At 44.6% G+C, this 17,145-nt stretch overlaps 1 protein-coding gene across 1 annotated transcript in view; it reads left to right on the top strand.

Moving 5' to 3' along the window:
• GSR (glutathione-disulfide reductase) overlaps window positions 1-1,552 on the top strand; it is a 46,981-nt gene extending 45,429 nt beyond the window's left edge. Inside the window, exon 13 of the mRNA XM_041752875.1 lies at window positions 576-1,552. Coding sequence (XP_041608809.1) covers window positions 576-725 — 150 coding nt within the window. The 3' untranslated portion in view covers window positions 726-1,552. The remainder of the gene's footprint in view (window positions 1-575) is intronic.
• Window positions 1,553-17,145: the final 15,593 nt, after the last annotated feature.

The raw sequence follows: 17,145 nt of genomic DNA, 5'->3' as shown, positions 1-17,145 counted from the left end.
GTATGTATGGACTGAGCACCATCTTTTGCTTCGTTGTATGGCGAGAGTGGGAAGCAAATGTAGGCAGGTCCCCTCTGTCTAGAGAGTAAAATCTGCAGGGAAGATGGGACTCTAATTTTCCATCTCCACATAAACAGAACATTGTGGTTGTGATAGAGTCATAATGGAGAAATATTGGTGCTGAGAAATCACTTGATAAACAGTTTTACTTGGTTGGGAAGGCAAGTATGGCCATCTGAAGAATGAAGGAGCTTTAACTCCAAAGGGGAGGAAGAATTGCCCAGACAGGGGTAACAACTTGTACAAAGGAGAGAGCATGGTGAATACTCAGGACAGAAGGAAAGCCAGTGGGGCCAGAATGAGGTGAGCCTGAGCAGGGAGGGTTGTGTGGGGTGGGCCGGGAAATATGTGGACACAGGACTGCGTAGCACCTTGTAGGCTGTGGCATGCCATGTCCAGATAAGAGATTCAGGTTTTTTAGAGGTTTTAAAATATTACATATCTTGCATGACGAATAAAAAATATATTAGTCTACCTAATAAAAACTTTTAAGAATTTTTCCTCTTTACCCCCAGGTGGTTGGGATCCATATGCAAGGAATTGGGTGTGATGAAATGCTGCAGGGTTTTGCTGTTGCGGTAAAAATGGGAGCGACCAAAGCTGACTTTGACAACACAGTTGCTATTCACCCTACCTCTTCCGAAGAACTGGTCACACTTCGTTGAAAACCCAGAGACTTGTATGGCCAGCAGCTGGACCAGTAGACCTAAAATGAACCAAATAACATGTTTTCTCACTGTTCCCATTTTATGTATCTCTTTGTTGTAATCAGAATATTCTGATAGTGGAAATTTTCAGTGCATAATAGAACTTATGTATGTAATTAGAAATTTGTTTTGTCATCCAGGATTGATTTTCATTTGATTGCATCTCACAGTAATCAATATTTTAAAGGTGGTTGTTTTGTTTTGTTTTGTCTTTTTCCTTATTAACAGCTCTTTGCTAGTTTGTTTTGTTTTGTTTTGTTTTGTTCTATTTTGTTTTTGTTTCAGCCTTATCCCAGGTAGAAGACTATATGAAGTACAGGTAATTAAAGTACTTGAAAGAATTTAACTTGCTAATTTTTATAGTTGAAGATGACAACAGCTCTTCACATTTAGATAATGCAAATGCACAGTCCTGTTAACTTTTGAAGCCAGTACTGTGCTCTGCATATTGCAAAGCTGCTTCAAAGATGTGACCTTTTTCTAAAAGCATATAACATGAGAGATCCACCTTTCCTATTTTATCTTATTTTTGTTTTAAATGATTAAAAATCGTGTTCCTTTTATGAAGTGAAGTACATCACACTTGGAAAAGATGTGTGCCTCATAAGTGAGGGACATTTTGGAAGTAGTTTCTACTTTCAGAAGGAGAAGAATTCAAAGTCTCTTCCTCTGCTAAGAGTTCATAGTTCAATGAATGATTTCAAGTTTTTATATGTTCTTGTCATTTTTTTTCCTGAAAACTATTTCCAAAAACCTGAAAATAAAATCATAGCCTTTTCTTCTTATAAAATTTGTTATTATGGGCGGCCCCGGTGGCCCAGCAGTTTAGCACTGCCTTCAGCCCAGGGTGTGATCCTGGAGATCCAGGATAGAGTCCCACGTCGGGTTCCCTGTGTGGAGCCTGCTTCTCCCTCTGCCTGTGTCTCTGCCTCTCTCTCTCTGCCTCTCATGAATAAATAAATAAAATCTTTCAAAAAAAAACCTGTTATTATGAATTTATAGCTAAGAGTTCGTTTTCTAAGACTATTTCATGTTGGAGATTACATGCTAATAGTGAGCTACCTTATGTAGGCTTAAGGCCTTATGAGAGGTGGATTTTTATAGATTGAGAGCAGAAGTATTCAAGAGAAACATTTAGGGACACCTGGGTGGCTCAATGGTTGAGTGTCTGCCTTTGGCTCAGGTCATGACTTTGGGGTCTTGGGATCGAGTCCCACATTGGGCTCCCACAAGGAGTTGGCTTCTCCCTCTGCCTAAGTCTCTGCCTCTGTGTCTCTCATGAATAAATAAATAAAATCTTAAAAAAAAAAAAACAGCAGAGTTAATGATGGAAAAGGAAGAACAGTTTAGAAATTACTTAGTTTTTAGCATTTTATTACCATTAGCTTGTACCAACTAGGTAAGTTAGTTAAATTTTTCCATAGTTTTCATTAGTGACATAGTGCTACTGACTTTTTTCATGAAGCTTTTACTGAATGTCTTTCTGGTTAGCCATGGCCAGGTCACTGTCCTGACTTGTTGAGTAAGTCCAATGTCAACAGAAAAAAAAAAATACTATGTTAGTAACTAGATTATGTAACTGTTGCAGCAAGAAAATAGGATCCGAAAACCTGGGCATGGACTGATATCCCCTCCTCACCGTCCCCGAGTCTCTTTGCCAATAGCCTAAAAGGTAGTGGACTAAGGTTTTGGGCTCTGCTGACCTGGTTTGTTTCTTATTCTGCATAGGGCCCAGACTTCGGGTGTGACTTTGTAAAGAATAGGGGACACCCTCCTAGTTACATCCACTATAACACCATATATTTTTTATCTTCAGTGTTCTTTGCACTGCTTTTTACTGGGTCTGTAGTAAACCAACATACAGAAAACCCTTTCCAAGTTGTGGCCTTCATTCTTATCAGTTCCCAAATGGGTCTAACCTGTGAGTTGATCTAGCACCACATGCTTGGTTACACAAAACACTGGGCAATGTGAAGCTGTACAAGGTAGCACATTGTATAACCTCTGGCACATTATTGGTCCTCAGTAGATACTTGCTGAGGGAAAAGTATAGTACAGTTGACCCTTGAGCAATATAGGTTTGAATCGTGTGGATCTACTTACATGTGGGTATTTTACAGTACTGTAAATGTATTTTTCCTTTTGATTTTCTTAATAACATTCTGTTTTATCTGTTTGTTTTTTAGTGAGCTCTACACCCAATATAGGGCTTGAACTCATGACCCCAAGATCAAAAGTCACAAGGTCTCCTGCTCTACTGACTCAGCCAGTCAGACACCCCTCTAGCTTATTTTATTGTAATAATGCAGTATATAATACATACAACATACAAAATAATGTGTTAATCAACTGTTTAGGTTATCGGTAAGGCTTCTAGCCAACCATAGGCTATTAGCAGTTCAGTTGATGGAGAGTCAAGTTATTCAGGTGTTTTACTACATGGGGGATTGATGCCCGTAACCCCCTCAACCCATTGTTCAAGGATCAACTGTATTTTCAAGTCTAGAAATTAGAGATAAAATTCTACACGAATAACTCATTCAAAACAGTGTGCTAATCACAGGGTACCCATATGATCTATTGCCTAGAATAGGACACCGTTGGGAGTGAAAGGGGGGCACTATTAATTAATTGGAACCACAGGCATTAATTTGTACCATTGTAGAAAACAGGACAGTGCCACTCAAAGCATTATTGGAAGAGGTAGAAGTATGCAAATTAAGAGGCAGAAAGTGCCATTTTGCTGGGAAAACTGAAGGGCATGAAGAAGAGATTATATAGGGTGTGGAATTTGGGATTGTGGAGAAGACCAGAACATGTTGAAGGCGCAGTGAGGCAGCACTGGGCAAAGTACATACGAGAATGATACAGTTCAATTTGGTTGGAGCATTAGAGTGGATGTTGGCTTTATGTAGAATGTTCTTCCCCACTTATTTATTTGATGTTCTGGTTATGTGTTGCTCCATAACAAACTTCCTGAAAGCTTAATGCCTTACAGCAACTTTTTTTTTAATGTATTGCAATTTTGTGGGTCAGGAATGGGAACAAGACTCAGCTTGCAAGGATGACTCTTCTGTTGCTGTTGGCAAAGATCATTTGTTCGTATTCAAATGGCAAAGGGGCTGGTCTAGAGATTCTAAAATCATCATTTATTCATCTGGCACTTAGACAAGGATGACTGACTAGAAGACTGGCCTTACCTGGGACTGTGAACTGAGTTGCCTATATGTAGATTTTTCCAGCCTAGCAGTCTTAAAAGTTGGTAGACTTACATGGAAGCTCAGGGCTCTCAGAGATTGTTTTCAAGATTCCTACACAGATGCTGCAAGCCTTATGTTCCAACCTCAGAAGTTCTAGAACATCACCTGTGCCACATGCTATTGGTTAAGCAAATCACTAAGGCCAGCCCAGATTTATGAGGAAGTGAATCGGACTTCACCTTTCAGTTGAAGGTGTGGTAGAGTTTGTCCATCTTTAATCACACACCTGCCAACTTAGTTTACAAGGCTTACCTTAAACCATCTTTGTGAAGACTTCTATAGTACTTCTATAGTAGTTTTATGTATTATATATTTCCATATATTTCCATAACACCCTGCCTTATATTAGGACTTATATTAGGACTGTAATCACATAGTGGCTGTGTTCTGCCGTACGTGTTCACCTGGTCATTTTACACCTAACATCAATCAGTTTTATAGTCTCAGTATTGAGTTTCACAGTATTATTCCTAGTATATCCTGTAGCAACTTTTGCTGCAAGAAGGCAAATGCGTGTTACTGTGTGATTTTTGACACTAAAGTAGTAGAAAAGGCCAACATTCTTATCCTTTACTTTTTTGAAAAATTATAGGCTGGGTGTTCAGGTCTTCAACAGGTTTTTCCCATTCTGTGAATCTGACCTCGTGGATGTAGATGAAGAGCTGTTAGAGATGGATACAGAAGATGGTTTTCATTGTGCCTGACTCAGAAATACTCTTTATTGCCATTGGTACAGTATTTTAGCATGTTGATTCTTAAGTGAAGATCAGTCAGTGTTTTAAAGGTAAGTGATTATATAGTCATTTCTGTATTCTGTGTAGTATGTTTTCTTAAGGTGTTTTTATTATTTATTTATTTTGAAGATTTTATTTATTTATTCATGAGAGACAGAAAGACAGAGGCAGAGACACAGGGAGAGAGAGAAGTAGGCTCCATGCAGGGAGCCAGATATGGGACTCAATCCCAGGTCTCCAGGATCAGGCCCTGGGTTGAAGGCAGGCGCTAAACCACTGAGCCACCCAGACGTCCCTGTGTAGTATGTTTTAAGTGCTATTTAATGTGTTGGGGCAGTGTCAAAAGGTAGAAAAGTGTTGGATGCAAGGGCTTGGTTGTATCCAGACTTGAAATTTTTGTGGAAATAATTCCTCCTTTTTAAAAGATTTTATTGACATTTGAGAGAGTGAGCACATACGAGAGGGGAAGGGACAGAGGGAGAATGAGAAGCAGGCTCCGCACAGAGGAGGGAGCCAACTCCAGGACCCTGGGATCATGACCTGAGCCAAAGGCAGACACTTAACCGATTGAGTCACCCAGGCACCCCCACCCACATGCTCCCTATTTTAAGTTCTTTATCTGTAAGTTGTAGTAGCAGACATTTGTTCTTTAGCTGTTCAGCATCTAGATTCCTTAAGTTTGGGGCCCAAACTTTAATGAGTCTCAGAAACAAAGCCTATCTCTCCACATAAACCTGAAAGTGCCAGATGCATGCTTCCCTGGCTCCCTTGCTGCTACAGAGAAGGCACATGACATAGTCTTGAGCAATCAGATGTACCTGCCCCTGACTACTCAGAAACCAGTGATGCAAAGAAATAGGGGTAGGAGGGAGAGCACAAGGGTGGGGGGCAGAAGGATGAGCAGACTCCCTGCCGAGCAGGGAGCCTGATGCAAGACTGAATCCCAGGACCCCAGGATTATGCCCTGAGCTAAAAGCAGATGCTCAACCATTGAGCCACCCCAGCATCCCAAACCTGGGTTTTTTAATCCTAAATGTAGTCCTATTCATTCACCAGATTGCTAATTATGGGGAGGGAAAGCTGACAAGTGAACCAAGTGTAGCGAGAGTTATTTTAGGGTAGTACCAGGAGCCAGAACCAAACCAAGGGCCTGAGGAACCCACACTGAGGGGTCTAGGAAGGCTTTGGACTAGAGAACTTTCCTTTTCTCTCCACGTCTTCTTACTGGATCAGAACCAGTAACACACAATTCTGTAATTAGCTTCCATTGAACCCAAATCTTTCATTGACCTTGTATCCTCTCTTGCTTCATTACTTTGCGTCTATTTCTAGCAAAAGTCTTAAAAGAATTGTGTAGACATTCTACTTCCTCAATTCTCAGGCATTCATCTCCATCACATCATGGAAATTGCCCCAGCGCAAGTTACTAATGACCATGTGATATGAAATGGTTCATTCTCCCAATGGTTAATTCTCCCAATGGTTAATTCTCAAGCTTCATCTTGCATGACTTCCCACCAGTATTTATCATTTGATCAAACCTTTCATGAAATGTCTTACCAGCCTTCTGGGATACCCACTCCCTTTTGGTTCTTTTTTTTTTTTTTTTTTTTAAGATTTTATTTATTTATTCATGAGAGACACCGAGAGAGAGGCAGAGACACAGGCAGAGGGAGAAGCAGGCTCCATGCAGGGAGCCTGACGTGGGACTTGATCCTGGGTCCCCAGGATCACACCCTGGGCCGAAGGCAGCGCTAAACCGCTGGGCCACCGGGGCTGCCCTCCCTTTTGGTTCTTATTCTCCTTCACTGACACCTTCTCAGCATCCTTGGTGGTCTTCCTTCGAGTGTCCTCAAGCTCATTCCTTGGCCTTCTTTTCTTTTCTATCTGTATTTGCTCTGTAGAAGAGCTGATCCAATTCTGTGGCTTTAAATACTATCTCTAAATTGATTCCTACAGCCAAGTGCCTACCCAACAATTCCTCCTAGATATCTGATAGGCATTGTCAGCTTAATGTGGCCAAACAAAGCAATATCCTCCTCCAGACTTGCTTCTTTCCCAATGCAGCTTTCTCATTAAATGGATCACCATTCACTGTTACTCAAAGCCAAGATTTGTAGTCATCCTTGACTTCACTATTTATTTAATTTTTAATTTTAATTTTTGGTTGACTTCACTCTTTAAGTGAAAGTTCTTTTTTTAAAAAAATATTTTATTTATTTATTCATGAGAGAGAGAGAGAGAGAGAGAGAGAGGCACAGACACAGGCAGAGGGAGAAGCAGGCTCCATTCCATGCAGGGAGCCTGACGTGGGACTTGATCCTGGGTCTTCAGGCTCACACCCTGGGTTGAAGGTGGTGCTAAACTGCTGAACCACCCGGGCTGCCCCTAAGTGAAGGTTCTTTTTCTTTCTTTTCTTTTTTTAAGTGAAGGTTCTTAAATGGCTTGCAGGGCTTCATAAAATTTGCTCTGTGATGCACTGGCTTCCTCTCAAAAAAAGCATCAGTTCCCTCTCCTTAAAAAAGCTCTTCTCTTTGCTCCCCACCCTTCTCCCCAACATGGCTCATCTTTCCTTTTACTTCAGCACTCTTCTCAGCTCTCACTTTATCAGAGGTGTCTTCTCTGATGCTGTCACTCCCTATCCGCTGGTCTTACTAATTCTTCAACAAATGTCATGTGTTTCATACATATGAATATATAAAGTAATGTATAAACATATAGTTTATACGTTTATATATACAAATACACATTTTATATGTCTACACATAGACATATATACGTCTATACACAGGTATATAGATATATTTATAGCTGTGAGTGTGTATGTCTATCTTCCCCACTAAAATAGCTCCACTAAGATAAGAGCTTTGTATTGTTCATCTATGTGTCCAAATAGCACTGAGAGGGCAGCCCAAGCGGCTCAGCAGTTTAGCACCACCTTTGGCCCAGGGCATGATCCTGGAGACCTGGGATCGAGTCCCATGTCGGGCTTCCTGCATGGAGCCTGCTTCTCCCTCTGCCTGTGTCTCTGCCTCTCTCTCTCTCTCTCTCTCTCTCTCTCTCTCTCTGTGTGTCTCATGAATTAATAAACAAAACAACAACAACAACAACAAAAAAAAAAGCACTGAGGTAGAATGTAGATCATAGCATTTGTTGAATGGGGAGAACATGGCATGGGGGATGAGCATGAAGACTAGACACTGCACTAAAGGAATTAGAGATGATGTTGGGAAACAGGCTAGGTTGGGATGTAGGTCCTTCAGAGGAGACACAACTCTGTAATATATATATATATATAATGATTTTTACGTAAGATACCTGGAGAGAGTGGTAGCTCAAAGTATGATTTTTATGTAAGATACCTGGAGAGAGTGGTAGCTCAACACCCAGTTTTGTGGATGGGTTTCAAGATTCACTAGCCTGAATCTCAGATGAAGAAGAAGGGACTGGATGAAAAGGAGCTATAAGGGATCTGTGGATGGGACTTTTGGGTAGGGCTGAGCACCCTGATGGTAGGAAGCTCCCTTGCAAAGGCAAAGGTGGAAGGGGTTAATAAGGACTCAGAGATCAGGTTAAGGTACTTAAAGGGATTAGATCCAACAAATTGCTCCAGAAGAAGGAGTGAATTCAAAGGATGAGAATGAGTCCAGGAGTCTACCTTGTCAAAAGCAAGGCAAATGTTGGCAATGGATAGAGCTGACTGATGCACTATCTGTATATGTTCTTATCAAAAAGACAGTAAGGACCCTGTCAGGCAAGGGGTTATTGGGAATAGTTGACTTGCATATTAAGAGGCTGTAGGTGAGAAAAGATGGCATTGAAAGTAGAGAGAGACTAACTATAGATGTTGTGTTAGGAGACCAGTTGACCACTTTATGAGGAGTCTTAATGAAGTAGTAGGACACAGATTGGTCCTTAGCTTTATAGGCACAAAAGCTAAAAAGTGTCAGTGCATTCACACTTTATCTGGCTGGGAGGAACTCAATGGCTTGCAACCATGAAGTTTATTTCTCACTCATGCCACATGGTTATTGTGGATGGGCCATACGTACTTTTGCTTCATATATTCTTCACTCCAGGATCAGGTTGACAAAGTGCCCCAATCTGGAATATGGCAAAGTCTCATGGCAGAGGGAAAAGCAAGACGGTGCTTTTTAAAAGATAGCTCTTACGTGAAATCTTTTTTTTTTTTTTAAAAGATTTTATTTATTTATTCATGAGAGACATATCAAGAGAGAGGCAGAGACATAGGCAGAGGGAGAAGCAGGCTCCCTGCAAGGAGCCCGATGTGGGACTTGATCACGGATCCCGGGATGCGTGTCCCGGGATCACGTCCTGAGCCAAAGGCAGATACTCAACTGCTGAGCCACCCAGGCGTCCCTTAGGTGAAATCTTCTCCTTGGATGTCACATGTGTCATTTTGTTCATATTCCATTAGCCAAAGCAAATCACATAGCACTCCTATGTTCAACAGGGTGGCAGTATACTCCTTCTGGAAGAGGAGGTGAATAATTATGAACAATTATACAGTTTACGACAGATGCCATTGGATTTGGCAATTGGGAAAGCATCAGTGATATTTGAAAAGAGTTTAACTGGAGAGTTGGGTTCTGTAGAGGATACACTGGACCAGATGGATCTCACAGATATTTACAGAACTTTACATCCAAATGCAACTGAATTCACATTCTTCTCAAGTGCACGTGGAACTTTGTCCAGAAGAGACCACATACTGGGTCACAAATCAGGTCGTAACCGATACCAAAAGATTGGGATCCTCCCCTGCGTATTTTCAGACCAGAATGCTCTGAAACTAGAACTCAACCACAAGAAGAAGTTTGCAAGGATTTCAAACACGTGCAGGTTAAGGACCTTCCTGCTAAAAGATGAAAGGGTCAACCAAGACATTAGAGGAGAATTAAAAAGATACACGGAAACCAATGAGAATGAAGATACAACCAACCATTCAAAATCTTTGGGATAGGGGATCCCTGGGTGGCGCAGCGGTTTAGCGCCTGCCTTTGGCCCAGGGTGGGATCCTGGAGACCCGGGATCGAATCCCATGTCAGGCTCCCGGTGCATGGAGCCTGCTTCTCCCTCTGCCTATGTCTCTGCTTCTCTCTCTCTCTCTCTCTCTCTCTCTGACTATCATAAATAAATAAAAATTAAAAAAAAATCTTTGGGATATAGCAAAAGCGGTCCCAAATAGGGGAAATACATCGCAATACAAGCATCCATCCAAACACTGGAAAGAACTCAAATACAAAAGCTGACCTTGCACCTAAAGGAGCTGGAGAAAGAACAGCAAATGAAACCTTCACCCAGCAGAAGACAACGGTTAATAAAAATTCAAGCAGAACTCAATGAAATAGAGAGCAGAAGAACTGGGGAAACACATCAACAAAACCAGGAGGTGGTTCTTTGAAAGAACTAATATGAGAGAGAAACCATTAAGCCAGCCTTATTAAAAGAAGAGAGAAAAGACTCAAATTAATAAAATCATGAATGAGAAAGGAGAGACCACCACCACCACCAAGGATCTTAAAAACTCATTCTGAGCAGCTAAACGCCAATAAATTGGGCAATCGAGAAGAAAAGGACGCATTTCCGGAAAACCACAAACTACCAAAACCGGAAAAGGAAGACACAGAAAACCTGAACAGGCCAATATCCAGGGAGGAAATTGAAGCAGTCATCATTAAAGACCTCCAAGGCTCAAAAGTCCAGGGCCGGATGGCTTCCCTGGGGAATGCTATCAAACGTTTAAAAAAGAAACCGTACCTGTTCTACTAAAGCAGTTCCGAAAGATAGAAAAGAGATGGAATACTTCCAAGCTCGTTCTTGGAGGCCAGCATCGCCTTAAGTCCAAAAGCAGACAAAGACCGCACCAAAAAAGGAGAGTTATAGACCGATAGACCTGACGAACACGGATGCAAACATTCTCCGCAAGATACGAGCCAACAGGATCCAACGGTACATTAAGAAGTTCCTCACCATGACCAGGTGGGATTTCTCCCAGGGATGCAAGGCTGGTTCAACACTCGGAAAGCATGCCACGTGACTGATCAGATCTGCAAGAGAAGAAAGAAGAGCCAGATGATCCTCTCAAGAGATGCAGAGAAAGCATTTGACAAAATACGGCATCCATTCCTGATCCAAATGCTTCAGAGTACAGGGATAGAGGGAATGTTCCCCAGCATCTCCAAAGCCATCTACGGAAAGGAAAGCCCGCGCCAAATTATCATCGTCAATGTGGAAACGCTGGGAGCCTTTCCCCGAAGATCAGGAATGAGACAGGGGTGTCCACTCTCACCACGGCTACTCAACATACTACTAGACGTCACAGCCTCAGCAATCAAGCAACAAAAAGAAATAAAAGGCATTCAAACCAGCAAAGAAGTAGTCAAACTCTCCCTCTTCGCTGATGACATAATACTGGACCTAGAAAACACAAAAGACTCCACCCCAAGATTGCTAGAACTCATACAGCAAATTCGGCAGCGTGGCAGGATACCAAATCCATGCCCAGAAATCAGTGGCCTCTCTATACACCAATGATGAGACTGAAGAAAGAGAAATTAAGGAGTCAGTCCCATTGACAATTGCACCCAAAAGCATGAGATACCTAGGAATACACCTAACCAAAGAGGTAAAGGATCTATACCCGAAAAACTACAGAACAGATCTGAAAGAAATTGAGGAAGACACAAAGAGATGGAAAAATATTCCATGCTCCTGAATTGGAAGAATTAACATTGGGAACATGTCAACCTGACCCAGGGCAATGTACACATTAACGCAATCCCTATCACAAATACCACGGGCTCTCTTCAGAGAGTTGGAACAAATCATCTGAAGATTAGTGTGGAATCAGAAAAGACCCTGAATGGCCGGGGCAATATTAGAAAACAAAACCACAGCTAGCGGCATCACAATGTCGGATTTCAGGTTGTGCTACAAAGCTGTGCTCATCAAGACAGTGTGGTACCGGCACAAAGACACACAGACAGATCAAAGGGACAGAAGAGAGAAATCCAGAAGTGGACCCTCAACTCTACGGTCAAGACCATATATCCGACCAAGCAGGAAAACCATCCACTGGAAAAAAGACAGTCTCTTCAATAAAGGCTGCTGGGAACGTTGGACAGTCACATGCAGAAGAATGAAACTGGACCATTCTCTCACACCGTACACAGAGATAAAACTCAGAATGGATGAAGGATGTAAATGTGAGACAAGATTCCATCAAAATCCTCCGGGAGAACCCAGGCAACAACACCCTTCTTGAACTGGGCCACAGCAACTCCTTACAAACCACATCAGCCACGAAGGCCAGAGAAACAAAAGCGAAAATGGATTACTGGGACTTCATCAAGATGAGCAGCTTCCGCACCACAAAAGCAGCGCTCAACAAAACTCAGAGACAACCTCCAGACCGGGAGAGGATAGTGCAGATGACCCGTCAGATGAAGGGCCGGCACCCAAGATCTCTGAAGAACTTCTGCAACTCCACAGCAAAGACACCAACCATCCAATCCGGAAATGGGCACAAGACACCAACAGAAAAGTCACGGAGGAAGACGCAGACGTGGCCAACAGGCACACGAGACCATGCTCTGCATCACTGGCCATCAGGGAAGTACAGATCAAAACCAGGATGAGATACCACCTCACACCGGTGAGGACATTGCCAGGGCAGGAAACACCAAATGTGGGAGAGGCCGTGGAGAAAGGGGAACGTTTTCAAAATTCAACACTTTGAGAAGTAGCCATACTCACCTGATAGGGACCGGGGGGGGGGGGGGGGGGCGTGCTCCCGGCCAGGCTAGGGAGCCTAGGGGGGGACCTGAGAGCGGGGAGGGGGGCGGAGGAAGAGCCAAGGGCCTCGGGGGGCTCCCGGGGCCCAGCAGCCCAGGCCCTCAAGCCGCCGCCCCGAGGCCCTGCCCTGACGGTGGACGGTGCCTGCATCCTCACCCCTCTGAGCGCGCGCGCGTGGGCTCGGCGGCACCTCCCTGAGCCCCGCGGGAGGGGCCCTGCACCCTCCCTGAGCCGCCGGGAGGAGACCTGACCCGGAGGAGGCCCCACCGCACCGCCACCCCCTCCGCCTACAGGTCCCGCCCCGCCCCCCCGCGCAGCCCTCTGCCCCGCACCCTGGCGGCCCCCGAGGCCCGCTGTCCCCCGCGCGGTCCCTCCCAGGCTCCCGCCGCGCCACACGCGAGGGCCCGATGCCTCTCGCACAGCCACCCCGGGGCCCCTCACGCCTCCCGGGGCCCACGCCGACCTGCGCGCCGGGGCCGAGGCCTGCAGAGCCGCTGCCGGGGGCCCGCAGCGCCGGGAACCGCGGGCCTGGAGCCGCGGTGCGACCGCGCAACCTCCTGCCACCGCGGGGCCGGGTCGGGTCGGGTCGCAGCCTCGGGGCCCAGCTCCTCCCGCGGCCACGCCCTGGCGCCCTTCGGGTCCCGCTCGGGGTCAGGCGCCGGGGCAAGCCCCCGGCCACGCCCCGGCCACGCCCCCCGCCGAGCCTGGAGGGGACCCGAGACCGCCTCCGCCTCCGCCCGCTGGGTCCCGAGGGACTCCTGCTCACCGAGGCACGGAGCCTCTCTCTGGCTCTGTGCCTCCCTCCCTGTCCCTCCGCCCGCCCGGGTCTCTGTCTCCCCCTCCCTGGCTCCCTGGCTCCCTGGCTCCCTGGCTCGCTCGCTCTCCCTCCGTCTGGCCCTGTCTCCCTCCCCCCGACCCCCGTCTCTCTCTCTCTCTCCCTCCCTCCCAGTCTCTGTGTCCCTCCCAGTCTTTCTTCTCTCACTCCCTATCTCGGCCTGTCCCCCCTGTCTCTCGGTCTCTCACTTGTCTCCCTCCCTGTCTCATTCTCTCCATCCTGTCTCTGTCTCGGTCTCTCCTCCCTCCCTGTCTCTGACTCTCCCTCCCTGTCTCAGTCTCCCCTCCTGTCTCTCGGTCTCCCTCCCCGCACCTTGGTCTCTCCCCTCTGGCTCATCTCTCCCTCCCTGTCTCTGGATCCCTCCTTCCCTGTCCTGTGTCTCTCCCCCCGTCTCCATCTCTCTCTCCCTCCCTGTCTCTCTGTCTCTCCCTCCCTGTCTCTCTGACTCTCCTTCCGTGTCTGGCTCTCTCCCTCCTTGTCTCGGTCTCTCCCTCGCCGCCCTCTCGCTGTCTCTCCCTCCATCCCTATCTCTCCCTCCCTATCTGTGTCCCCCTCCCTGTGTCTGTCCGTCCCTCCCCTCCAGTTCTCTGTCTCTCCTTCCCTCTCCTCGTTAGTGAAAGAAAGGACGAGAACCATAGGATTCTCTCAGTAGATGCAGAAAAAGCATTTGACAAAACAGACCATCCTTCCATGATGGAAACCTTCTGCCAGGTATGGATACCGGGAACAAACCTCAATTGTCATAAAAGCCATCTACAAAAGACCCAGAGGGAACGTCCTCTTCATTGGCAAAAACCTGGAGCTTTTCCCTTAAGGTCAGGAACACGACATCGTGTCCACCCTCAACGCTGTTGTCCGGCAGAGTGGGAGTGGTCCTAGCTTTCGCCGTGACATTCCAAAACAGAAAGAAAAGGCATCCCAATCAGCAAAGAAGTCAAACTCTCACTCTTCACAGAGGACATGACCCTCCCTCCATGCGGGAAACCTCAAATAGTCACTAGATCATACCTAAAAGATCTATCCAACAAGACGACCTAACAATCATGGATATTTATGCCCCGAATGTGGGAGCTGCCACGGACATCAATCAATTGCTAAGCAAAGTTAAGACATACTTAGATAATAACACACTTTTACTTGGAGACTCAAATACGGCACTTTCTACAATTGATAGATCTTCCAGGCACAGCATCTCCAAAGAAGCAAGAGCAATAATGACTGATTACTTGCTATTGTTTACTGATTACTTGCTATTGTTTACATACAATAAACAATATGGTAGTTGCCTTTTATTTATTAAGTCACTTTTATCCTCTTTAGAGGCTCCTCCTCAAATTTGCATGTTGAAACCTATTCCCCAAAGGATGGTATTAGGAGCTGGAGCTTTTGAGTGGTAATTAGGTTGAGAGGAGAGGGTGCTTAGGATGGGATTAGTGCTTTTTAAAAAGAGACTGGAGAGAGCTTGCTTGCTTCCTTCCTGTCTCTCTCTTTTACAGCCCCCTCTCTGCTCTCTGCCATGTGAGGACACAGCAAGAAGACAGCCATCAGGAATCAGGCTCTCACCAGATACCAAATCTGTTGGTACCTTGATCTTGGACTTTGCAGCCTCCAGAACTTTGAGAAATAAATGCTTGTTGCTTAAGCCTGTCACCCAGTCTCTGGTAATTTGTTAAAGCGGCCCAAAGTGACTAAGACAATCCTTTCCATTACAAGTGAGGATTAGAGAGGTAGGAAGTGGTGGAGTAGGAATTCAGGCCAGATCTATCTGGCTCCATGGCTAGTATTTGAACCCCTGCGGAGTAAAAGTTTCTAGGCAGAGGCAGTGGCAAATGTTTTCTTTTTGGAGAAAGTTTGTGAGAGCGAAGATGGGTAGCCTTCGGTAGTGGAATATGCCACCACAAAATATGCCCCCCCCCTTTTTAAAAATATGCCACTTTGGCATAAAGATTATTATGAACTGAAGATAATTGAGAAGCAGATATAAGAAAGCTTTATCCTCTCCTCACTACTTGCCTAAAGGTAGGACATAAATTATAATGGTGTTGTCCCCATGCTCTCTACCAGAGACATATTTATTTATCTATCTGCCCATCTATCTATCTAGATATCTATCTGTCTTAAAGACTTTATTCTTTAGTAATTTCTATACTCAATATGGGACTCAAACCTACAACCCCAAGACCAAGGGATACATGCTTTACAGACTGAGCCAGTCAGGCACTCATTAGTGCTCTTTTGTTAAGATGCTAAGACAGTTCAGTCCATGGAGCTTGCCACTCTTGATGTTTGGGTTGTGGGTTCAAGGCCCACGTTGGATGTAGCAATTACTTAAAAATAAAATCTTTTGCAAATTGAACACCAATAAAAATAAATTTATTATTATTATTATTTTATTTTATTTTATTTATTTATTTATTTTGAGACAGACCGTGTTGAACGGCCAGACCGCAGGAGCTAAAATAAGGAATCCAGGTCCGAGCATCGTCCCTGCCCCTCCTGGGGTAAATTCGTCCACGAAGGCAGCCAGACCTGAGCCCGCAGCGCTGGAGGGGGGCCAGTCCATACCCCGAGGCAGTAAGAGCACTTGAAACCAGGGTGGCCCCGCAGAATAAATTTATTATTAAAAAAATAAAATAAAATGATTGTCATTAAAAAAAATCTTTTTTTTTTTAAAGATCTTATTTATTCATGAGAGACGCAGAGAGAGAGGCAGAGACACAGGCAGAGCCAAAACCAGGCTCCATGCAGAGAGTCCGATGTGGGACTCCATCCAGGTACTCCAGGATCACACCCTGAGCCGAAGGCAGAAGGGCTTAACCGCCAAGCCACCCAGGCGTCCCTTAAAAATAAAATCTTAAAAAAAATACTAAATAAGCTCAAATTCTACCCACCCCTTTGAATCACTCATCTCCCAAGTGTATGTGTGCTGGTCACTAAATAAACTTGTCTTTCTTTTGTTATGGTCTCTTTTGTTGTCTAATTATTGGGAGAACTTAACATGGATAGAGGGGAAAAAAGACCTTTCTTTCTTCATGGGATGAATGCCTGAGAAGGAAGCCGGGTCCTGGAAAGATATTTACAGAATTTGGGTAGGCTACCTAAGAAGTCTGGGGAAAGGCTCTAAGGGAGCAGAGAGCATCAATGTTAGGGAATAAATTGATACAAAACTGGCTCCTATTTCTCAGAACAGGGTAATTTTAACTTTTGGGTTAGTATTTTTCATTTGCTGCCTGCCTCTTCTCCCCATTACACTTCATCAGTTTTTTTTTTTTAACCAATTTCTGACTTTACCGGGTTGTAATATTCCAGCAAAGTTACATTTCCTGAAGGTGTCACATGAACATCAAGTGAGTGTATTAGGAAATCCTCCAGAATGAAACTAATTTCAAAAAGGTACAGATTAAAAAAAAAAAAAAGCCACACATGAGTTATCTTTTGGCTTTATTTCCAAGTTTTGAATAAAAATTTATTATTTCATCTAATCTGCACAACAGCCCAATGCAAGTACCTTATTTTGGTAGTACAATTATTCCCATTTCTCAAATGCAAAAACCGAAGCACAGGTTAAGTAACTTGACCAACCAGCACTAAGTAATTAAGTAATAGCGTTGAGCACTGGCTTTGCTGCCACCTCCGGTAGTAAGAGAAAGGACAGCTGCAGGAAATATGACCCACTCCAATACCCTGCAGGCGGTGGGCCATGCCAGTTATCTGTTTCGTAGCATTCATTC

This window comes from Vulpes lagopus, chromosome 4, assembly GCF_018345385.1.
Source record: "Vulpes lagopus strain Blue_001 chromosome 4, ASM1834538v1, whole genome shotgun sequence".
Taxonomy (NCBI): domain Eukaryota; kingdom Metazoa; phylum Chordata; class Mammalia; order Carnivora; family Canidae; genus Vulpes; species Vulpes lagopus.
This window is presented reverse-complemented; position numbering and strand designations above follow the sequence as displayed.